Source organism: Mus pahari, chromosome 10 (assembly GCF_900095145.1).
Source record: "Mus pahari chromosome 10, PAHARI_EIJ_v1.1, whole genome shotgun sequence".
Taxonomy (NCBI): Eukaryota; Metazoa; Chordata; class Mammalia; order Rodentia; family Muridae; genus Mus; species Mus pahari.
Window position 1 is genome coordinate 1,835,923 of NC_034599.1, and position 25,654 is coordinate 1,861,576.

Here is a 25,654-nt window from a genome sequence, read left to right on the forward strand (position 1 = left end):
GAGAGAGAGAGAGAGAGAGAGAGAGAGACAGAGAGAGAGAGAGACAGAGAGAGAGAGAGACAGAGAGACAGAGAGACAGAGACAGAGAGACAGAGAGAGAGACAGAGACAGAGAGACAGAGACAGAGAGAGAGAGAGACAGAGAGAGAGAGAGGTCAAAATAGTTAAATTAGGTAAATGAAATCTGTGCCTTTTTAAGTTTCAAATATTTAATGTACCATAAAAAAGTGCCCAGCAGTGTAGGTTCATGAGGTATTTTTAATTCCAAAGAGGAGCAATTGAGACTCAGTGTCAGACCATGATGATGTAGCAAGCACTGAATAGGTGGCAGGCAATCCACAATTTGCTATACAGTGTAGCACAGAGAATGACAATCAGCTATAAGGAAAACTTCAAAGAGTGGTGTATGTTTATGTATTTATCTACATAACTAAAATTGAATGCACATTCATTCAAACTGAAAGGTGTTAAAGGAAAGGGATGAGAGTTGGGAAGTAGGGTGCAATAAAAGATGAGTCTGTCTAGAAAACCTTAATGAAGATGATGAAGATACTGAAATACATGTGCTGAGAGGATGGGGCTCTGAAAATGTGTGAGCAGAGAGACTTTCAAGTTGAGAGGTGGTGCATAAGCTACATCTAGAGTACATGGTGCAAGAAGAAAAGCAAAGTATCAGATTTTTTGTGAAATTCCAATGTAGATTTTACTGAAATGAGGAGGTTAAGATTTATCCTAACTCTCATCCCACTAAAGGAAGTCATTGATTTTTCCAGGGCATGGAGTCAGAGATGAAAGGCTTTGCTGCACTTTCAGAACACCAGACATCAGACAGCACATTCCTGGTACTAATGTCTCATGGCACACTGTATGGCATTTGTGGAACAATGCACAGTGAAAAAACTCCAGATGTGCTACAGTATGATACCATCTATCAGATATTCAACAATTACCACTGTCCAGGTCTACGAGACAAACCCAAAGTCATCATTGTGCAGGCCTGCAGAGGTGGTAAGTTCTTTGGTGGAACCATGAAATCCCAGGCTTCTGGCTATGCAAGTGCTGGCAGGGTAATGCCACATGGGTTTTGTGTCTAAGAGAAATAACTTTAGGCTTAATTTCTGTTTAGTTTTCAGAAATTAATGCATCAATAGGAAAAGTGCATTACAAAAATTTGCTTGGTTAGTTGAAAGATTTTCATATAAGTTTTATCCAGTAGAAGTGATTAAGAACTTTTCCAGAATCCCCAAGTCAGTTGAGAGAAGTATACAAATATTAGAGCAAAATGGTTTTATTTTTTTATTATACTTGTGGTTTATGTATTATGTTTTGTATTATGAAATTTATGTTTGAAAGTGAAACAATACAATTGTTGTATCTGAGTTCACTACCCTACTCTCACTAATGGACAGAAGATGGGACCATACAGAAATAAAGTCATCAAAGAAACACCAGAGTTAGACTAAAACAAATGGGAATCAAAAATATCTACAGAATATTGTAATAAACATGTACAGAATATACATTAGCAATCCCAGCTTTGAGGAGAAAAGGAAAGGTAGATTCCAGTGGAAGAACCCACAACCCAATGTCCAAACATCACAATGTATTTGTTAAGTTTGTGGCTAGTACATAAAATGTATATATAATACATTTACTCCTCACCAAGATTACCATAAAATATCCCTCACACTCATGTTTTTTTTAAGGACATAGTAGATTATAGAATTAGCCTAGGTAACGAACAACACATGCCTGGATAAAGAAAATGTCTTTATGCATAATTAGGTACTATAAAACCAAAAAACATTTCCTGAAATTTAAAGGAAAATAAAAATGGAATTGTATATCCTCATGTAAAGCAAGATGAATCAGTCACAAAATGATTGTCCAATGTTATTTTAAAGTTTCTTATACGTGGAAACTAAATAAAAAATATAAAAATGTCATCTGAAGATATAAGAGTGCGTGTAAGTGAGGAATTGAGATCTTGGAGCTGGGGAATATAGCAAGAAGGGAGAGTATAAAGAAAAAATAGAGTGAGTCAAATGAAAGCAGCATGGTCAGGGAAATGTGTCCATGTGTGAAAGTACACTATGTTACATTACTGCTACAGTCACTGCATGTATAAACCAGTATATGAAAATTCAATACTTGAGTATGCTCACATGTAATTCTATCTTTTATTTTATCCTGTACAGGTAATATAAAATAATAGCTTCATTATGACATTCTATGCACTTGATCAGTCTATACCATACCAACCTTCTCTTTCTCCATTCCTCTCTTGCTCCTCCATATCTTTTATTGAAATATTTTCGCTTCCACCTTTGTGTGTCTCTTTAGTTTTTAATCTACAAAAGATGAAAACTAATCTAAGACTAGATTTAAGTAAAATCATCTAAAACTGTCATTCCCAATCTTGCTTATTTTGCTTAACATGATGACCCCAGGTTTATCCCATTTACATTCAAATAATAAAATCTGGATCTTCTTTCATTGCATAATGCTTTCTTGTCCATATTAACCTCATCGTTCTTATACATTCAATTATGAATGGGTACCTATGCTGATGTCACAATTTGGATATGATGTGTAGTAAAACAATACATATGGGTGCATACATATGTCTATTGTATATTTTATTTTATTTACATGGAAACACAGTTTTGTTGTATATTTCCAACTTGTCAGGAATTTATAGTAATCTCCTGCTTCAGTCTCTTGGGAGCTGGGATCATAATTGTGTACTATCACATCCAACTTGTAGGATGCAGATAGGTCTATATGACTTTGAATTCATATAGCCATGGACCTATAAGTAACTAAAGTAGAAATAACTTTTATATAGCCAGGTGGTGTAAAATGATGATCTAAAACTCCTCTGCTGCTTTTAGTAAACATGTTCTTACAACTTTATGACTCTGCCCATATTTTTTCTCATCATATAACATTTCTCAATGATCCTAGAGGGAAAGAAATTCTCTCAGTCTCTGTCTCTCTGCTCTGTCTTGTCTGTCTGTCTCTGTCTCTGTCTCTCTCCCATGTGTGTGTGCATGTGCTCCTACTTACAGTGCTTTTGTGTATGTATATGTGAAACTAATCTGAATGAGCTCTTAAAATGGCTGAGGTAGGAAACTGGAAATTTTACTCAGTGTGATCAGTGCTAGATTGCATTTTTTTTCCAGGAAACCCTGGAGAAATGTGGATCAGAGAGTCTTCAAAACCCCAGTTGTGCAGAGGTGTAGATCTACCTAGGAACATGGAAGCTGATGCTGTCCGGCTGAGCCACATGGAGAAGGACTTCATTGCCTTCTACTCTACAACCCCACGTATGTATTTTCTAAACCATATAGCTTTGCAGGTCAAAAGCCATCTTTATATAGCAATGGTCTAACACAAATTTTGAGGGTAACAGTTTACATTAACTAAATCATATTTTTATTTTGAGGATATCTACTCCTTAGACACAACTTTTAAGACTGGACTTTTACTATAATTAAGTAATTGTATAGTGAAATACATATATTTATAGTCCAGGGGATACTCTTCACAGTTTTTTACATACATGATTGATTTGATTCATTTCATTTAATGAAATTCCTTTAGCATTCTTACATAAAAAAATTATAGATCACAAAATTATCTGCTTCTTTTCAAATATTCAACCCCAAGGTCATTTTGGCTAACATCCTGGCAAATTCTAGATACACCAATTTTATGACATGGTCCACTAGGAATGGGGTATCCTGTTAAAGAAGTTGAAGAAGACACATTCACAAGTCTCGAGGTGTAGTACATTGCTGAATTTATCTCTGTATGTGTTTCCTAAGGTGTTTGATGTCTACTTTCTGAATTTGTATATTTTTCATAGCTTGTTTTAAAAAATTATTTGTGGAGGCAAACTTGATAAACTCAAACCACACAGGTTTAATGTCTACACTTAATGAATTTGAAAATATATGTAAGACACCATCAGGACAGAGTATGGCATCTGCTTACCTCTCTCTTCTCAAAGTATATCAGTCTCAAGTATTTTCCTTACTGAGCATATTTTGTATGAAAACATTATACATCTAACCTACTGATCACACTTTACAGATCAGTATTATTACTTGTGATGAATATGTAATACATGTAAAGACTGCAGACCCTATGACTTATTCATCTTCTTTACTTGAAATATTGGTTCTGTATAGTATTTTGTTAATTATATGGTTAAAAAAAAGCAAAGAAACAATCAACAAAACACAATGACATAATCTATAGACCACATAAATGTTATCTATCAGTAGGAAGTGGATTACTGTACAAAATGAGTTAGTATAGGCATATCTATATTTCCCTTCAATGCATGTTGCCAGGCTCTGCTAAAATAAATAAACCGATAAATAAATAAATAAAGCACAAAAAATCCATAAAGCAATATGTGACACTTTCTGTCTTCACAGATCACTTGTCCTACCGAGACGAAACAAGAGGTTCTTACTTCATCACCAAACTCATTTCCTGCTTCCGGACACATGCCTGCTCTTGTCATCTCTTTGATATATTTCTGAAGGTAAATGCTTTGCAGTTCATTTATATTTTTCAGAAAGACTTTATTATACTCACTTTTTACATTTCAATAATATAATTAGAGATGAAAAATAAAATGGTATCTTTTTTTCATTCACATGTTTAAAATATAGTTCAGAAAATGATGTCATATCACAGTGAAACTTGTACACAGATCAGAAAAATACAAATTATAATCTTGCATATTATGAATTATCAGACTAAATCCTGGTCTCTCATGAGAATATTAGTTTTGGAAAGAAAGAAGATTAATAATATGAGCAAAAGAAGAGAATTGGACATAGTACTTCTGGAGGATCCAGCAATACCACTCCTGAGCATATACCCAGAAGATGCTCCAACATGTAATAAGGACACATGCTACACTATATTCAGGGCAGCCTTATTTATAGTAGCCAAAAGCTGGAAAGAACCCAGATGTCCCTCAACAGAGGAATGGATACATAAAATGTGGTACATTTACACAATGGAGTACTAATCAGCTATTAAAAACAATGAATTCCTGAAATTCTTAGGAAAATGGATGGATTTGGAGGATATTATCCTGAGTGAGTTAACCCTATCAGAAAGAACACACATGATATGCACTCACTGATAAGTGGATATAAATCCAAAATTATAAAAGACATTACATATTTGTGAGAAACTTAGGAAGTTAATTTTTTAATTGAAAGTAGATTATTTTCTAAATAATGTACTCTGGTTGTGATTTCTCCTTCCTCTACTCCTCTGCTTCCTCCCCCCACCTCCAAAGTGGAACCACTCCTTTTCTATCACTCATTAGAAAACAAACAGGCTTCCAAAAAAAAAAAAAAAAACAAAACAAAACAAAAAAAAACAACAAAAAAAAAACATAAAACAAAGAAAATAAGGTAGTAAATAAATAGAATAAAGGAGAATTTTGGTGACGGTGTTGTTGTTGTTGTTGGTGGTGGTGGTGGGTTTTGATGGGTTTTGTTTGTTTTTGTTTTACGTTTTGTTATTGTTGTGCTGTTGATTTGCTTGTTTGTTTTGTGGGGTTAACTGTTGTTTGGTTTGGTTTGGGGGTTTGAAAAACAGCACAGGGTTTTACTTTAGTTCTCTGACATATCTAGGCTCAATTTCAGATATGGGTCTCATTAAATGGAGTAAGACTTGAATCAAATTACTTACTGGTTGGTTATTCCTCAAATTGTATGTCACTATGTACTAGCATATCTTATAGACAGGATATTATGTGGATATTTTGTATACTAACTCTCAATTAGATATGTAGAAAAAAGACTTTATCAAAATCATTTTGCATTCTGTAGGCTACTGTTTTCTCCAAATGGCAGTGTCCATTACCATGGAGAAGCTTCCCACATTTATGAGTTCCCAGTTATTAATTGTTGACTTTAGTGGTGGTGCTAATGATGTCCTGTTCAGAAAGTCCTGGGCCAGTCAGTTCAAGGCTGGCCCTTCACTTTCTCTTCTCTTCGGTTCAGCATAACCTACAGTATTATGTTGAGGTCTTTGATTTCTTTGGAGATGAGTTTTGTGAAGGGTGATGAGTATGGTTCTACTTGGATTCTTCTACATGTAGTCATCCAGTTAGACAAACATTTGTTGAAGATTCTCTCTTTTATCCAATGTGCATTTCTAGCTTCTTTATAAAATATCAGGTGTCTATAAGTATGTAGATTCCCATCTTGGCCTCTAATTAGATCCCAATGCTAATCATGTCAGTTTTTCTACCAATTCCATGCATTTTTATTACTATATCTCTGAAAAACAAATTAAGCTCTGGAAGGTCTTTCATTATTCAGGATTGTTTTAACTATCCTGTGTTTTTGTGTGTATGTGTTAACAAGCTTTGTGACACTTGTACTTTCAAGGTCAATATTTGGAATTTTTATTGTAAATGCATTAAATATGTAGATTACTTTTGTTGGATGACCATTTTACATACATTAATCCTACCTACCCATGATCATGGGAGATATTTCCACATTCTGATAACTTCAATTCTTTTTTATGTTTTTAAAGTTTAGAGTTAGCCCAAGATACAGTTTCGAGACTATTGTGAAAGGTTTTGTTTCCCTGATTTCTTTCTTAGTCTATTCATCATTGTACCAAGGAGGGCTACTAATTTTTATAAGGAAATTGTGTATCTATATGCTTTACCAAAAGTGTTTATCAACTGTAGGAATAAGCCACTGGAATTTTTAAGATCATAGCATTTGCAAATAAAGGTACTTTGATTTCTTCCTTTCCAGTTTACATTTCTTTGGTCTCTTTCAGTTGTGTTATTGCTCTAGATAATACTTAAAATACTATAGTCAATAGACAAGGAAAGAGTGGACAACCTTGCTTTGTTCCTGGTTTTAGTTGAATTGTGTTTTGTTTTTTTCCATGTAAGTTGAGTTGCCTAGGGGCTTGCTGTAAACTGTCTTTATTGTGTTAATGTGTGTTCCCTGTATCCCTAATCTCTCTAGCACTTTTATCATAAAGTGGTGTTGGATTTTGTCAAAGTCTTTTCTGTACCTAATGAGATGATCATGTAGGGAGAATCTTGTGGTTATGTCTTTCAGTTTGCTTATGTAGTAGATTGCATTTATCACTTTACATATAATGAACCAACAATGCATCTTGAAATGAAGCCTAATTGATCTTGATGGATGATTGTTTTGATATTTTCTGGGATTCTGTTTGTGAAACATTTGTTGAGAACTTTTGGACCTATGTTCAAAAGGGCAACTAGTCTGTAATTCTCCTTTTTAGTTCAATCTTTACGTTCCTTGACTTTTTTTTTTTTTTTTTTACATTTCCAATGGTATCCCCTTTTCTGGTTTCACTCCTTAAAACCCATTAATGCATCCCCCTGCCCCTGCTTCTATGAGGGTGTTCCCCTACCCACCTACCCACCTACCCACCCACCCTGGCTCCTTGCCTTTGCCTTCTCCTACATTGGGGCATCTAACCTTCACAGGACCAAGGGTCTCTGCTCCCATTGATGCCAGACAAGGCCATTCTCTGCCACATATGTGGCTGGAGCCATGGATCTCTCCTTGTGTACTCCTTGGTTGGTGGTTTAGTCCCTGGGAGCTCTCAGGGGTCTGGTTGATATTGTTGTCATTTGTATAGGGTTGTAAACCCCTTCAGCTCCTTCAGTCCTTTCTCTAACCCCTCCATTGGGGACCCTGCACTGAATCCTAAGTAACTATGACATTGTAAAATGGATAGGGCAATGTTCCTTCTGTTTTTGTGGAATAATTCGAGAGGAATCCACATTAACTCTTTATTGGAAGTCTAATAGAATTCTGCTATAAAATCATCTGGCTGAACCTCTAAACTTGTAAGCCATCCCTAATTAAATATTTTCATTTACAAGATTTGCCTTGGTCCTGGTGTCTGTTCACAGCAGTAAAACCCTAAGACAGAAATTTATATCAGGGAGTGGGGTATTGCTGTGATAGGGCTGACAATGCTTTTGTTTGGATGACTGGATTTTGGAACTTTGTCTTGGGAAAACAGTGGAATGCTTTAAATGGGGCTTAGTGGGCTAAGCATAATCCTGGTAGGACTATGGTCGTTACTTTGCTAATGAGAGTGATTGGAATTGTTCAAGCCTGGTCCAAGAAGTTTCAATGCGAAATTTCAATATGTGGCCTAGAGACTGCTTTCATGGTATGTTGGTGAAGCATGGGGCTACTTTTTGCCCTTGTCGGTAGAGTCTGCCTGAGGCAAAGGTGAAGAGGCTCAGATTAATTGCATTGGCAAAGGAAGTCTCAGGGAGGCATATCAGAGACTTTGTTCACTTATGAAGTCTAGTGAAGAGCATTTTGAGCAAGTGTAGCAAACTTAGAAAGGAAAAAATTTAAATATGTGGTTTGAGTATTAAATCAGCACCAGGAAGTGCAATGAAGAAGATTCCTGTGTTCTAGAAGATTGCAGATTAAGGGAGTGGGACTTTGAAGCAAGAACTTACCCAGGTGAATTTAGATCCAGGCATGGTGGTACACAACTTTAATCACAGGAGTCAATCATACAGATCTCTAAACTCAAGATCAATCTACAGAGCAAGATCCAGGACAGCAAAGTTGAGGCAGTGAAAGAGTTGGAAAACAGGAAGAGACAATGTAATAGAATAAGGGACGCCATGTTCCAGCCTCAGCAAGCAGCAGAACTCAGTAGCTTTGTCCACATGGCTCTGACTTTAGAGTCCAGAATAGAAGGGACTACTGGGACAATTGATGATTAGCTGGAGCTAAAATATTGGTGTTGATTAAGAAGATAACAGCATCACTGAGTTGAAATCTTCTGGGTAGTGTTTTCTGAGAGCACAAAGAAGCTGTCTTCTAGAGATAGCCAAGGTTGTATATCGTGCTGCAGCTGTACTTTGCAATGTGTAAGAGTCACCCATATGGTACTAGTTTTGAAGGACCAAAGGCATCATGAAGAATAGCTGAAGCTTGACACTGTGAGAGGCCATGGAAGGCCATTGGTGAAGGTTCAGCCTCAGTTTCAGTTTATAGCCAAGGACTGAAGGGATCACACAAAGAAACAAGAGGTTTGGCACCAAGAAGTGAGCCTGTAAGAGGCAATTAGTAAAGTCTAGTTGCAGTGGAAGATCCCAGCATATTAGAGATGCCAGTACCATGGGATGATCACCAAGAACTGTAGAAATGGAGTGGATCAAGCTGAGCTTCCAGTGCTATAGAGGGGAAAGTTGGAGAAGTGCCACTAACCCTTTGGAGGATCTCAGAAGATCACATGTAGATCCCAGGAATTGAAACAAGAAGCTGTAACACTGAAATTACCTTGGAGGCCCCAAGATGATCTAGATGCCCAAGTCATGGTCTGTCTGCTAAGAAAAGCTTAAAATAGGGAGTGGTAACTTCCCTGGTGAAAAATGTTTATTGCAATCAACAAAGATTAAAAAAAAAGAGGCAGGGAGATTTGGAGATCTGAAGACCATATTGACATCAGACATAAAGATGCAGAATTTGGAGTTTGCCCAGCTGGTTTCCTGTCTTGCTTTGGGGATTTCAGTTAAGTTATTGATTGACTCTCAGAAGAGACCTTGAATTTTGGACTTTTAACATTGTTGAGACTGCTAAAAACTATGGGGACTTTTGAAGTTGAACTAAATGTATTTTGTATTATGCTATGTCTAGGTATGGCCCCCATAAACTCATGTTTGAACAAGTCTATGAGGGGCCAGGCAGTAGAAAGTGATAGTTTGCATATGCTCAGCTCAGGGAGTGGCACTATTAGAAGATGTGGCTATGTTGGAAGTGTGTCACTTTAGGAGTGGGCTTGGAGACTCTCCTCCTAGTTGCCAGAGGATGCTCGTCTGTTCCTGGCTTCCTTTGGATAAAGATACAGAACTTTCAGCTCTCCTACATCATGCCTTCCTGGATATTGCCATGCTCCTGCCTTGAGGATAATAGACTAAACCTCTAAACCTATAAGCCACCTCCAATTAAATGTTGTCATTTATAAGACTTGCCTTGGTCATGGTGTCTATTCATAGCAGTAAGACCCTAAGACAAGACCCTGTTTATTTGCATCAGAATTGACTCCTCAGTCGTCTTTGGCCTCCCTGTGACTTGAGCATAACAATCTCACATGGGGTAGGGTAGTAATGTTGAGTTAGACTTTCCATTATCCTCGACCCAACAACTCCTAAATTCTTTTCTTCCCTATATTTTTCTGCACTGCAACGAAGCATGTTTTCTGTGAATATTGAAACTTATATAGTACACATCATTATTTTGGTTTTAGGTGCAACAATCATTTGAAAAAGCAAGTATTCATGCCCAGATGCCCACCATTGATCGGGCAACCTTGACGAGATATTTCTACCTCTTTCCTGGCAACTGAGAACAGTAAGTATATTTCCTATTAGAGACCTGGATACTTGGATGTATTCAAGTTGGTCTCTTAATTGGCCTAGTTCATTGACTACTGGCACACTTTTGTTATACTTCCACACATTTAGATTCCATTTATCACCTCAAACAATCAAGCAAATGATAAAAGTTATAGAAAAAGCAAGGTAAAACAAGAAAAGCAACAATAAATGGTAGAAGATTTAATTTGAAAGTTACTGAAGTAAGTTAGATTATGCCCATATATTCATTAGTATTTATATCATTTCTGTCTTGAGGTGTATCTTTTTATCTCCTCTATAAACCTTAAAGACTCCAGGTGGATGTCAATGGGGGAATAGCAAGAACAGGGTTGACAATAAGGAATGAGTGAGGGAATGGATTCTCTGTGAAATAAATATATTTACCATCTATGTATTCTTTGTCTTCTCTGCAGAAGCAACAAACAACTGAATCTCATTTCTTCAGGTTGAAGAAGTGATCTTCGTCAAGGATCACATTCTATTCCTGAAATTCCAGAACTATGGCAATTGAGGAAAGAATAATTATGAATTCAAGACCAGCCTAAGCAATACAGTGGGATTCTGTTGCATAAACAAGCAAACAAGCAGAAACAAAACAAACAAAAACTTTACCAAAAGAGAACATGTATTTATTTGTGTATATAAATAAAAAGATAATTGTGTTAAGTTGGGTTCTTTAATGGAGAATGTTATTTAAATTAAAATGGTAGTAAATTGAAGTGATAGGGAATATCAAGCTGTAGTTTTAAACTTTAGGGCTCATATGATGTCTACATTACTAGAAAGAAAACAACAACAACAACAACAGGAAATTTAGCTCTGGCAGTAGGATGAAAGAAAACTGTAATTGTAATGGTCAGCTTTTAATACCCAACTTTATAGAATCTAGAGTATCTTAGTGACAAGCCTCTGACCAAGCCAGTGAAGCATTATGTTGATACAGGAAATGATACAGGTCAAATGATACAGGAAAGCCTAGCCTAATAGTGGGAAGGATCATATCCAAAGTCTGAGGCCTGAAAAACAAGTGTACATCAGAACCCATCACTCTCTTCTTTTTGGTTATGAGCACAAAGCCCTAAGTTCCTGGAAACTTAATGTCCATCATGATGGATTGTAGCCACAAAACTCTGAAGCACAGTAAACCCATTCTTTCGACAGTTGCATTTGTTGTATCATTTTCAAAATAAGGGAGGAAGTACATAAGATAGTATACAAATGATTACAGGATATTCATTGCACACATTAAGATATTATTTAAAAGTTTATCAGAAAGGATGTTGAGATGACTCAATGAGTCAACATTCTTGCTGACAAGGCTGAAGACATCAGTCTGATCCTTGGGTTCCATGGTAAAAGGAGAAAAGTGACACATTCCACAAGTTGTCTTCTGGCCTCTATACAGGATTGGCATATGGACACACACACACACACACACACACACACAGACACACGCACACAAAATAAATGTTATAACATTTTTAATAACATGTATTAGCAAGGAAGTATTGTAATTAGAATCCTGCTGCACTATTGACTGTGGTGTATTGTTATATAGCCAGCATGACATACAATATAGTATTTATGCATTTCAGGGACCAGTCTGTGTATTTAAACAAAATGATTAAAAACAACACATCAAAGAAATATTTTAGTATTTTTATTCATGGCATTAATATTCACAATTCTTAAAACATGGCAACAAACCAAAAGCAAGTGGAGAAGGAGAATGAAATGACATTCTATTCAATCTGCACATATGAATGTGATTCATGTTTAAAACCAAGAGTATTCTGCATACTGCAATGTGGGTGGCTACTGTCGATATGACACCATGCAATGAGAAACAGAGAGCATGTAATTGCTCTGTATACATAGAACAGCCAGATTTATAGACAGACACAGAGAAAAACAGCAATGACAGACACTACAAAAGGAAGAAAGGGATACTGTTTAGTTTTGGTTTTTTTTTTCTTTTATCTTGCATTATGAGGATGGGAGCTTGACAGTGGTCTTTAAAGAATAAAGTGATTCCTTTTCTACCAAGAAATAGGGATGAAGCATCATCTTGGCAGATAACTTTTCTATATCACAACATGAAAGAAACACTGGAAGCGAAGTATCTGAACACACAATGGATCAAGCATCTTTGATAAAAACAAGGCATACCTATTTTTTTTTTTTTTTTATCAAACCAGAGACCAAAAGCAGCACCTCCTAAAGGTGGCAGCCCAGTAACAGAATGTGTAACTGTGGACTTTATTTTGTAATCAGTTGTCTTTATAAAACCCAGCATTATGTAAAAATTGATTCCAGCACATGGATATTGACATACTCAGACCATAGCAGATGATAAATGTTTAATTAGTATAGAACTTTAGTTGTGAAAATGAAAAAAAAAAAAACAAACAAATAAAAAAATAACAAAATCTAGGAGTCAATGCTGACAGGAGCAAGGTAGTCTCATCAACATTTATGAACTGCACTGTAGTCCAAAAGGTGTTCAAGATAGTAAATTTGTGTTAGTTACATTTTTGTCACAATAAAAACATGAATATCAAAATGAAGTACGATTACTAGGAAAATGAAGAATGGATCTCACACAGAAGAAAGTGAAGCCATTTGCTAATACTATAACATAAAAAGGAGAGTTAAGTGTGTTTTCAGGCCAGAATGATGGTACAGCGTATAACCTCAGCACTCATGAGGTCCAGGCAAGAGGATCATGCCTTTAAAACCAGCTTGGGGCAATGAAACTTCTGAAAAAATAATTCATGATACTTGGTGGAAAAAAAATTCATTAAAAGCCATAGTATCAGCAACCAGAAGGAGATGAGGCTAGCTACAATTTGGTTTGCTATGAAGTAGTCAATGAGAACAAATATGTAAGTTAAACATCCTGAATTATTCGGAAGAAGGACAGATGTGCTGCAAAATGATATCTTCTGGTCATAAAAAAAGCTTCTGTCCTCATGAACCCAGCGCAGCTCTGGCTACCTCACAGCAACTCACTGTGTCTCTGCCTATCTCACAGGAAGTCACTGTGGCTCTGGATATAATATATGAACTCATTGTGGCTGTGTCTATCTCACAGGAACTCACTGTGTTTCTATCTTATAGGAACTTGGTGTGGCTATGAACTATATCTCAGGAAGTCACTGTGGCTCTAGCTTTCTCTCAGGAAGTCACTGTGGCTCTGGCTATCTTACAGGATGATGAACTCCCTGTAGCTTTGGCTGTCTTACAGGATGATGATGAACTCACTCTGGTTCTGGGTATCTTGCATGACAGCTCCACTATTAATCCCATCAGCATTTCATCACTCATAGAGGAGAGTCCCTCCATGGAGTATTACTGGCAACTGAGAGTTTTTTTAGAGGTGTTGTCAATTTCTTCAGTCATATGACCACTGCTCAGCTTCTCATGCTGCATTAAACAACCTTCCACCTCTGATCAGGAAAGAAACTAACAAATCACAATGGGGCCCTCAAAGAAACAATAGGGACTTGTTGAACAGTGCTCCAGCAAGAGAGAAAGAGGATAAGGGAGGTCAACAGGGGATGAAAATAGCTTCATTTCCTTCTGTGTAGAACAGTCAAGCAAAATAATTTAAGAAATTATTACCACCATTCAAAAAGTACAAATAATGTAGTGAAATTCTATATAGAGTACAGGAGTGAGACAAGTTTGTGGGTCCAATTTTCAGTCTAAACTTTTCTACACTGTGTTCATTCACTGAATTGTTTAATGTGTTAATATAACAAACATTTCAGCCGGGTGTGGTGGCACACGCCTTTAATCCCAGCACTCGGGAGGCAGAAGCAGGCAGATTTCTGAGTTCGAGGCCAGCCTGTTCTACAAAATGAGTTCCAGGACAGCCAGGGCTATACAGAGAAACCCTGTCTCAAAAAACTAAACCAAACCAAACCAAACAAATAATAAGACAAACATTTCAAGGTTATAGCATACCACACTGGATATTTCTCAACTTATCAGACTATATATTTTCACTACTGTGATTTCAAGGGGCAAGTTGATTGATTTCTAATACACTTGTTTGACACTGGCACTGTGGTAGCCTTTTGATGGTACTAAGGGTGTCTTGTATTGTCAGTGAGGCAAGAATGATTCTGAGGCAGTTTCTGAAGAGGACAAACTACAGGAGGGTGGGGAGCAGAAAGCGGGCCTAGATGTGCTTCCTCTTGTACTGAGGTCTTGTTGAGCTTAAAAACCAGAAAAGGAGATTTACAACTGAGTGACTGCATGCTGCTTCCTGTTCTGCCAAGACATGAGGACACTCTCTTCCTCTTTTTGTCAACAAGTTTTCTACATGGATGTTCAGATTCCCAAGCTGGAAATGTCTCTGTGGCTTAATGAAGACAGACCTGAAAGTGTACCAAGTTCTTTGAAGGTGAGGTGTTATTCACTCCAATTAACTCCTGAGGGCAGTAAGGCAAAGAAGGCTACTACAACAAGGCAAATAGATGAAGTCAACAGCATTAGAACTGTATTAAATATTGTATGAGGAATGTGAACAATTCACAAAGAAAGCCTCTACTGTGCAGCATCCTGAACCATGAATGTAAAGTATAAAACAGCATTCTTTCCCAGTTTATAAACATTTCCCTTATTTAACTTTTACGGTCATTATTTATCCATACATTTTCAAAAGTTAGAGAAAAAGACTGTCCTGTGCATTTAACATACCACAATGTACACTGGCGTCTCCAGATTCATAATATCTAAAATTAACAAATAAACCTGCTGACTCAGAGAAATAGAAACAAGATGACTTACCTGGGTATTGAATTGGTAGTACCAGCATCAAGGTTTGGCATCTCAGTCAGCATCTCTTTTAGCTGAAGCTCTGCTAACTGACACGTTCTGGATTGACCAAGTGTCACTGTTTCATGGTCTCTTGTCTATGTAAAGGATCATAAAGGTGCTAAGAAAAACAACTCAGAGGGCATTTCGAAATTGTGCTAACGATAGACTAGATTGAGAATGAATTATGCATGAATATACATTTTCAGTTAAAAAACTTTGTAAAGTCAAGAGAAACTCTGCTTATAATAGCAGAGCCCTGGTTGACTTTCTGGGAAAAGGGCAGGAGAATTTGGCAAGCAGGAGTTTTCAGTGACACGGCACCATTGGTATGTTTCTGGGAAGAAAAGGCAAACTGTATCTCAGATTGCTTTCGGTTTTGATGCTTTTTATGTCCAGGGATTCTGCACAGCCACGGCGGGTGAGTCTTTTCTTTATTTATGTTTGTGTTGAGGGAGTTACATATGGATTTCTGAGAGAAGAGATAACAAAGTGGAAGGGCTTCATCAGAGCAGAGCTGTTCCTAAGTTGCTGGGATGGAGGCTACGGTAGCACATGTTGAAGCAGAGTGCGTGCAGATATTCTCAAAGACATTTAAACTCAGCATTTACAACTGTGGGAAAGAAAGGAACATGAATATCTGTAGGCCCTCCTTTTTAGCATTTTCCTGTGTTTTAAGTATTGCCTTTGACTCACTGACTAGAGGATTTCCCCCAGCTCTGTGGGTGTTTTGTAGTGAGGATGAGAAACTTTACTATCCAACAAAACCTTGCATTTTCTCCATCTCTCTGCTCTGTATCTGAACTACTTTCAGCAGCAAGCAAGCAAGCTAGTTTGATTTCTCTATTTCTACACAGAGCTCTCTAGGAGCACTTGCAGTGTAAACAAAATGTGGAACAATATAGCTGTAATGTGTTCACTTTATACTATGCGAGTATTGAATAATCTATCCTTTTAAGATATTTACAAAAATGAGCAAAAGTGGAAGGGTCATGAGTGATCTGCAGATGGCTGAATTGCCTGATGGGGTTGTTTCCCTTCTCCCCATCTATGTTTCCTCCTGTACAAACTTGATATGTGTTAGACAATATAAATGCTCCTGTAGGTTCATAGACAAGTTGTCACCCAACTGTCACCTGATTAATTATATTATTATCTCAAAATTGAACGAAGACTTTTATAAAAAGGAAAGCCCATGGGTTCCATCCTTATGCAGGGAGTGTAATTTCTGAGAAAGCCTCATCGGGAACCCTGTTTATTTATCTATGTGGGTGATCCTTGTCTGTATTTGAATTTGAAAGCAGGTAATGTAGAAACAGATATTTAAATACCTTTGCATGTCTAAATGCTATTATTTTTACAGCCAGGAGAATATATGAAAGAGATCCAATCTACAAGATCAAAGATTTGGCCAAGGACATGCTGGATGGGGTTTTTGATGACCTGGTGGAGAAGAATGTTTTAAATGGAGATGAGTTACTCAAAATAGGGGAAAGTGCGAGTTTTATCCTGAACAAGGCTGAGAATCTGGTTGAGAACTTCTTTGAGAAAACAGACATGGCACGAAAAATATTTGCTGGCCACATTGCCAATTCCCAGGACCAGCTGAGTTTACGTGAGTAGTTCTGGCCAAAATGCCATCAGCTCCTTCTTTTCTACTTCCTACAAAACTTCTGTGTTTACTTCTGTTCTTAAGGAAATCTAACCTCCCCATATCCCTTAGACTGTTACTTGTCTATTTGTTTAACAGATAAACGCCCAAATTCACCCAAACTACTTTTCTACTTCTGAATATTTTATTTTTCCCTTAACAATTGCACCATTGATTACCCCACGAAATTTACATATTCAATACATTACTGTGTTTCTCTGACCCAAAACACAGGCATAAGAAGGCAAGCCTCGAGCTGGGCGTGGTGGCGCACGCTTTTAATCCCAGCACTCAGGAGGCAGAGACAGGTGGATTTCTGAGTTCAAGGCTAGCCTGGTCTACAAAGTGAGTTCCAGGATAGCCAGGGCTATACAGAGAAACCCTGTCTCGAAAAACCAAAACCAAAAAAAAAAAAAAAAAGGAAGAAGGCAAGCCTTATTGGCTGCTTTATTCATGAAACATATTGATCATGTAAGAAATCACACATGACAGATAGCAGATACCCATAAAATATCAAGTCATTTTGATTAAGAAAAAGCAGGGGTTTTGTTTTGTTTTTCTTTATTTTTTATTTCATTGTTTATTGGTTATTTTATTTGTTTACATTTGAAATGTTGTCCCCCTTCCTAGGTTCCCCTCTTCCTAGGTTCATCCTATAGTCATCCCCTGCCTCCTCTATAAGGGTGCTTCCTCACCTATTCACCCACACCCATCTCACTACTCTAGCATCCCCCTATGCTAGGGCATCAAGCATCCACAGGACCAAGGGCCTTCCCTCCCATTGATGCCAAATAAGGCACTCCTCTGCTACATATGCAGCTAGAGCCATGGGGTTCATCCATGTGTAATCTTCGGTTGATGGTTTAGTCCCTGGAAGCTCTAGGAGGTCCAGTTAGTTAATATTATTTTTCTTCCTATGGGGCTGTAATCCCCTTCAGCTCCTTCAGTACTTCCCTATCTCTTCCTTTGGGGTACTTGTACTCAGTCTGATGGTTGGCTGAGAGCATCCTCATCTGTATTGGTCAGGCTCTGGCAGAGCCCTTCGTGGGACCATTATGCTAGGCTCCTGTCAGCAAGTGCTTCTTGGCATCAGCAATAGTGTCTGGGTTTACTGTTTGCAGATAGGATGGATCCCTAAGTGGGACAGTCTTTGGATGTCTTTTCCTTCACTCTCTGGCCCACTCTTAATCTCTATATTTTCTTTAAACAGAAGCAATTCTGGGTTAGAGTTTTTTAGAAGGGCAGGTGGCTACATGTCTCAACTGGGGGCTGTGCCTATCTATTGAATATGGTCTCTATGGGTTCTATCTCCCCTGTGTTGGGTATTTCAGCTAATGTTATCCCAACTGGGTCTTGGGAACCTCTTGTTTCCCTGGCATCTGGAACTTTGTAGTGCCTACGCCTACTTAACCCCCACTGCTTCACATCTACATTCAATTTTCTGATCCTCTGAACTTCTCCCCTGTCTCCTCCCACACCTGATCCTGACCCTCCTCTTTTTTATAGTGATCTAAGCTTCTGGTCATATCATGGAGATTTTAGATTCATTCTCAGATATATAATGTTGAATGCGGGATTGGAGAAGGCCACTCTCTTCTCTTAGATGTAGCTCAATTCCTGAGATAAAAATCTCGTTGTTTTAATTACTACGGGAAAAAAAATAAAACAAAACAAAATAAACAAAAATCCCTAAATATGATGTTTAATGGATTATTAATTTAGTTCTAAAAACAGCAGGTATTGTAAATTTTTGTATGTAGTTGTCTCATTCATGTCTCAGATTTTCTATTTTGATAGCACAGCATCAATCACTGAAGAACAGTTGGTGTTTATGTACTGCATTAAATATTTAGTACAAGGTGGCAAGTGGTCCTTGGTCTGCAGTCCAATCATTCTACCCCAGCAAGTAATAAAGAAATGTGTATCTTAAATTCTTGGCATTTTTGCCTGTTTTATTTTTGTTGTATAAAGAACAACTTTAATGCAGTCAAGTATATCTTTGTTCTCAGACAAATAAATGCTATTACAAGGAAACTCTGGGTACAGACTTTGTCTACATCTTTATTTATATAAGAATCACAGAAAAGTTCTTGTTTCATAGAATGTGTGCCTTCAGTTTTTTATTTGGAAAAGGCTAGCATGCTTATAAACAAAATTGAAGCTTGGCAACCAGATGGAACAGGCATGTTTCAAAGAGCAACATGGGTGTTTACTTAGTGCTTTGAGATGGTTTTCATGTAGAAATGTTGTTATATTGCCCCCCAAAATCTGCTGTTAATATTGTTTCAGAATTTTCTAATGATAAGGATGATAGACCTCAGAAGATATTTAAACCTTCTTCTCCATCAGGTAATTATCACTATGCAACAGACTGCCACAGTAACCATTTGATCTCTATTTTTATGTCCCTGGAAAGACTCAGGGAACTGTAGTATTCTACATTCTCATTCTCAGAAGGGACAGCAGTGTATAACTTCTGAGTGAGGTAGAGTCAGTTGACACTGGAAACATAGCCAGTGATTGCTCATATCCAGGGGATTTCCACACAACCCTGAGCAAATGGACAACAGAATTTGGATTCAGGGATCACTAATAATAACGCAATATAAAAAAAATAAAGGAGGACATAACACTAGAGGGATGAGGAATGGGGAAACAAGCAGGAGTTTAAAAGAGATAGTATTAAACCTGAAGATTGTAAGGGGAAAAGACCAAATTCACAATTGTTCAGTTAAGCTGTCATTTGGAGTGCACCAGAGACTGGCCAACCAGCTACCTTACCCTAGGTAGAGATTTGACAGAGTGGCCCCTCCCAGGCTCCTGAGGTCCTTTCTTTCGAAGAGATGAGGTGCTCCCAGGGGTGAGAGAGTGGCTGTTATACACTGGTAGAAAGAATACAGTCAATGGGAAGGAACAAAGGTAGGTAAGGTCCTAAATCATGTGAATGGGGTCACAAGTTTAGTGTAGATTGAAAAAGATGTTTTTCAATTTACATCATACCTAAGAAACAGGAAAAACATGAACTCTTTATTTAATGCTCTTAACTGTTAACAGAACCCTTAGCTTACTTTTCCTGTTTTGGTCTGAATAGTGGTAGATAGGCATGCTCACAATGCTGTGTATCAGCATATGGAACTTTCAAAAAACATAAACAAACAAGAAAATATCTTTGAAACAGAATACTGATTCTCCTTTTCTCTGTCTACTCTGGACTCTGAAAATGAAATTAAAGACAGCAAAGATGAGGGACAAGCTTATTAAAGCAGACATCGTCTTTATCTCTGATGGTAATTGCACAAAACCCCCTGCTTCAAGGGTCTTGCTTATCACTGGGGAGTGGGGTCACAGGTTCCCTAAAATTACTTCATGGAGTCTCAGAAACTCTAGAGAGATTTTACCCTCCACCACTAGAAAGTCCTTCAAATCTTGCTTCTCAACTTCTCTTCAGAATCCAGGAGAAAAGTAGAGGATGATGAAATGGAGGTTAATGCTGGAGTGGCCCATGAATCACATCTAATGCTGACAGGTAATGTCTATCCCAGAGTTTATACTGATGCCATTTGAGAGAAAGTACATTTTCAAAGCTTTCTGAGGTTCAGGTACTAGGGCCACAGCCAAGAAGGCCATATGTCAAGGTAACCACTATCGCTGGCATGTGCTGTAATAGGCCAGGTTTTTAAGTGATGTAATTTATAAAATAGTTAAGGTTTGGAAATTACTAGCACAAGCAAGATGTAGTTAAGCTTGTGAGTATGCTGTGTTTAAATTTTATATGTGATTATATAAAAAATACCTAACATGGTATGAGTCACATCCTTTGTGGTCACCAAAGAAACTTATGAACTACTGAGGCTTATTAAGGAATTACACTTATCTAGAAACAATAGTGATAGTGTTTTAGGAATGTTATATTTTCAGAAGTTCTGACAAACTAAGGAATAAAACCTATGGGGTTTTTTTTATGTTTTTATGTCTGCATCATACAATAAATGGAATATTGAATTTCTGTTCTCAATATTTGGTTTATATAGCAGAAAGACCCCCTCACTACAATTGAGTCTATATCTTAGTGAGTGGTGATATATAGTAAACATGTAAGAAGTAATGTGAATTCATTTAACAGATAAAAGAAAGTGAGTTAGGCTAGAGAAAGCAATTGCATGTATAAGGATGGGTTGAGTATTAAGGAGCAAAGGAAAGGTATATGCTCGAATGTTTAGCCAATCCCAATGAGGAGATATTCTAGAATATACCTCCAAGGTGAAAAGGAAATTTGCACAAAACTGTTAAGCAAAACTAGAGGCCAGGGTCCACCTGAAACAGGAATGACCTTGCCATATTACAAGTTCATATGTAAGGTTATATCCTGACAAGGAAGTAGAAAATTAAATGTGAAATAAGAAAAGCTGCTACATTTAGAGTCAGAGATATGATGCCTAAACCTTCTTCTCAGTGGAAAATGAGTCTACTGTAGTCAACATTTATGTGAATATGTGCTCATTTCTGTGCATGCATGTGTGTGCATGAGTGTGCATATGTGTGCATTTGTATGAATGTGTGCATACATGTGTGCATGTGTGTATGTGTGTTTGTATGTGTGTATGTGTGTTTGTATGTGTGTGTTTATGAATGTGTACATAGGTGTGTGTATGCATGTGGACATGCATATGTGTGTATGGGTGGAAGGGTTTCTCTCAAAACTGCTTTCATTTATAGTTGTCATTCCCTAAAAATTTGGTCAAATATAGACCCACTGATCAGCCCAGTCATTTATGAGAGTTAGCCAACACCCAACACTGGATTGTGTTCCAAGCATTGCATATCTTAAAATAGCAAAAATGACAACAGCGTTGTGGATAGAGCCAAACATTAAACTGATGTGGGCTTCCCCTCATAGGAATGGCCTGAAAGCCTATCCAAGGGTAAAAAAAAGTCAAAATATCAATTACTTGTTGAAGTCTACTAAATGAAGCTTAACTTCCTTACAAAATTTAGATTCCTATATTTGTGTGATTCTAATGTGCTGAACTTGAAAAACTAGACAATGTTGCAAATACTAGAATAACACAAAACTGTCAGCAATAAACAGATAAAAAAAGCAGAAAAAAAAATCAAGACTTTTGCTTCAGTTGTTTATGTATGGATTCGTTTTTACCTTTCATTAGTTTTCCGAGGTGCACCTGTGAGCACTCCAGAATGATGAACTCGTGGCTGTGACATGTATGACTTATGGGACAGTGTCAGTTCTGTTTTCTCTTTCAGCTCCTCATGGAATCCAGAGCTCAGAAGTCCAAGATACACTGAAGCTTTGTCCACGTGATCAGTTTTGTAAGATAAAGACAGAAAGGGCAAAAGAGGTAATGAGCTTTGGAAGCAGGGGACTGGAGTTAGCCCTTTCAGGCTACACATACAGATTCCTTCAGATCCGACAAAGGAAAATGACCTTCATCTAATCAAGTGATGCTCATCCTAAATTTTTCCCATTTTTAAATCTTATCTCAAAGTATGTCCTCAAATCCACCCCACCACATAAGCCATGTCACTGGTCAAAATTACTATCTATTCAGGCCCCGACATATGTTTTCAGTCTCACATTCTATCATTTCATCAGCAGAGCATAACTCCATCAGCAACATTCTGTTGTTCACTATTACTATTTTCATCTGCACTGTATTGATTTTAGATGTATGAGGAGGTCCCTTTCTTAAATCTCCTGTGTCTGTTAACTGCAGATATATCCAGTGATGGAGAAGGAAGGACGAACATGTCTGGCTCTCATCATCTGCAACAAAAAGTTTGACTTCCTTTTTGATTGAGATAATGCTGATACTGACATTTTGAACATGCAAGAACTACTTGAAAATCTTGGATACTCTGTGGTGTTAAAGGAAAACCTTACAGCTCAGGTAATGTTCCCAGAGATCTTTGCCTTTTTGTCAAACTCTCTTTGGGTAGCAACAAGAATAAATTACATTTGCTCCAGAGCAGTATTCCTGAGTTTTGACCATCTCCAAAGTATAGTTTCATAACAATTATTCACAGAATGCCTTGCAACATTATTTCAACAAAACAGTAGGTATTTCTTAAGTGTTAGTCTGCGTGTTTCCATTAACTGTATCATAAGAGAGACATAAACTCTGAGCCTTGAAATTTGCAGGATCCAGAGAATAAACACATAAGATTTTAACAATATCAGAACAAAATGCCTAATTATTGAAAGTTATACAAAGGTTGTGAACTCAGTTCTGTTCAAAGCAACCTGGGCAGACTTGATTAAACTATGTAAAACTTGATATTGTTTGATGTGAAAAAATTTCACGATTCTAATTTTTTCAACATAAACTTCTCTATGTACCACTTCTTCTTATGTGAATTTTCCAAAACCCAATTTTAATAAAGTTAGTTTCTATTATATTCCATCTCTTAGAGTCTTTAAAAGTCCAAGATTCTCATTAAAACCATAGGAATGAAAACTATGTTTAAAAAACAAACAAAAAACAACAACAAAACTAATGTTCATACCATTTTCTGATCTGATGTAAAAATATTACTTATCTTACTTCTTTGCCCAAATTACTTGGCTCCTAGAAGTTGTTTAGTTTTCGTGAACTTCCTTTGTTACTCAGATACAAACTTTATTTGGAGAGTGCATTTGGTTTGACTCTCAAGTCTTTTTAGGAAATGGAGACAGAGTTAATGCAGTTTGCTGGCCGTCCAGAGCACCAGTCCTCCGACAGCACATTTCTGGTGTTTATGTCCCATGGCATCCTGGAAGGAATCTGTGGGGTGAACCACAGAAACAAAAAGCCAGATGTTCTTCATGATGACACTATCTTCAAAATTTTCAACAACTCTAACTGTCGGAGTCTGAGAAACAAACCCAAGATTCTCATCATGCAGGCCTGCAGAGGCAGCGAGTCAGAGTCAGGGTTCTAGCACATGGTTCTAAACTTTCCTCTATGAGTCTGGCATGCTCCAGTAGATGGGGGTGGGGTGACATTTTATTACTATTGGTATGTCCAGGCCAAAAGAAACTATCTTATGTCCTACATTTTAAAGAAACAATGAATATCCTGAGATAATAAGAAATGTCCCAGTCATTTGTCAATATGGTGGGTGTTGTATTGTTCTTGTTCATTGGGACTTTCAATAATATATTTTTGAGGCCAGGGAGATGGGTTAGTAGTAAGAGTGTTCACTGTGCAAGAACAAACCCCAAGAACCTATGTAAAAAGGCAGGCATAGCATGTCTTCAGATAACTTCAGGACCATAGATGGTAGAGACAGGCAGAATGCTGATGCTTTGCTAGCAGGTAAGCTCCAGGCTCACTGAGAAATTCTGTCAAAATAAGAAGAAGAAGAAAGATAGAAGAAAACTATTTTTTCCTTTGGCCTCTGAATGTGCACAAGGACATGGATACCTGGCACACATATCTGTATTTGTTTTGAACACATGTAACATGTGCATATAGGTATTTGCATTTTCAATAAAATCATAATGCAATATACCAAATAAGGTATACAGTGGCAGTTTTTATATTTTATAAAAGAACATGTGTGTGTGTGTGTGTGTGTGTGTGTGTGTGTGTTACATTTGTTTCAGAAGTGCTGTCTCTCCTAGGATACAATGGAACTATTTGGGTACCCACAAGCAAAGGGATAGCCACTGCTGATACAGATGAGGAATGTGTGTTGAGCTGTAAATGGAATAATAGTATAACAAAAGCCCATGTGGAGACCGATTTCATTGCTTTCAAATCTTCTACCCCACGTAAGTGACTTCAGATGTCCTGATTCTATTTGTAGCAGTTTTTATACAACATGCTAGCCTGAGATAATATATTTTCAGTAAACAATCTACGACTAATTATTGGGACATTTTCAGTGATAGAAATATTTAAAGTATTTGGTTTTTCATAATTAGATTTGCTTAGAAATGATTAATGTAGACAGGTGGTTTTAAGAAATCCAAAATTCAGGTATTTTCATTATTAAAAATGAATGCTATTTCATTTTCTTTTTAAACATGTTAGTGGCATTTCGATGTATAACCTATAGTTTCACAAAACTCTACCAGTGAAAAATCCTAGGCTTAGTCATGTACTGTGGAGACTCTTAGCCTATTATTTTAATCTAATTTTTAGAAATTACTTAACAATGCAATTTCTGCCTTCATGTTAATGTAGCCAACAAATGGTTACTGATCGCCCTAAAACAGAGAAACTACAGTAAAGGTGACAGAAACAAAACATTCCCAGTGGCTGAATGTCAATTTAGGCAAACATCCTTTAAACAGCCATCTATAACAAGCTTCTACCAAGACTTTAGAGAACAGGAAAACTTGTGACAAATTTGTACAAATCACTGTTCCTTCCATTCACATGCTGTGAGAATAAGGTCAATTGTGTGTATAAGTCATTTGGATATTGTGATATGCAGAGTTATGCTTCTGTGTGTCTGTGGTGAGCCTTGACATGCAACCTTTCTAATAAATAATGGTGCTATATCTGCTTCTGATGAATGGCCTTATGTGAGCTAAAAGAGATTAGAGGACTCTTCAAGTATAGACCAGATAGGGAAAAATTGAACTAAAGAGTGGCCACCCATACCTAGATAAGGCACACTTTTATTTGTTTTATGTTTTGCAATTTTAATGAGATTTTATTTAAATTCTATACTTTTACTGAAAAAAAGGGACTGCCGGGGAAAGAGCGGACTGGAGAGGGG

The 25,654-nt window shown here is 37.2% G+C and overlaps 2 protein-coding genes across 2 annotated transcripts in view; both read left to right on the plus strand.

Annotated features, from left to right (window-relative positions):
- The window catches only part of Casp4 (caspase 4), a 27,499-nt gene extending 16,460 nt beyond the window's left edge, over window positions 1-11,039 (plus strand). The window contains exons 5-9 of the mRNA XM_021207366.1: window positions 773-1,007; window positions 3,185-3,328; window positions 4,448-4,557; window positions 10,323-10,426; window positions 10,866-11,039. Coding sequence (XP_021063025.1) covers window positions 773-1,007; window positions 3,185-3,328; window positions 4,448-4,557; window positions 10,323-10,421 — 588 coding nt within the window. The 3' untranslated portion in view covers window positions 10,422-10,426; window positions 10,866-11,039. The remainder of the gene's footprint in view (window positions 1-772; window positions 1,008-3,184; window positions 3,329-4,447; window positions 4,558-10,322; window positions 10,427-10,865) is intronic.
- Window positions 11,040-15,673: 4,634 nt separating this feature from the next.
- LOC110327565 (caspase-12) lies at window positions 15,674-24,437 on the plus strand. Its single transcript, XM_029543619.1, has 7 exons — window positions 15,674-15,697; window positions 16,640-16,891; window positions 19,217-19,276; window positions 20,376-20,453; window positions 22,190-22,284; window positions 22,660-22,833; window positions 23,606-24,437. The coding sequence occupies exons 2-6, from the start codon at window positions 16,696-16,698 to the stop codon at window positions 22,741-22,743; spliced, it is 513 nt and encodes a 170-aa protein (XP_029399479.1). The 5' UTR covers window positions 15,674-15,697; window positions 16,640-16,695; the 3' UTR covers window positions 22,744-22,833; window positions 23,606-24,437.
- Window positions 24,438-25,654: the final 1,217 nt, after the last annotated feature.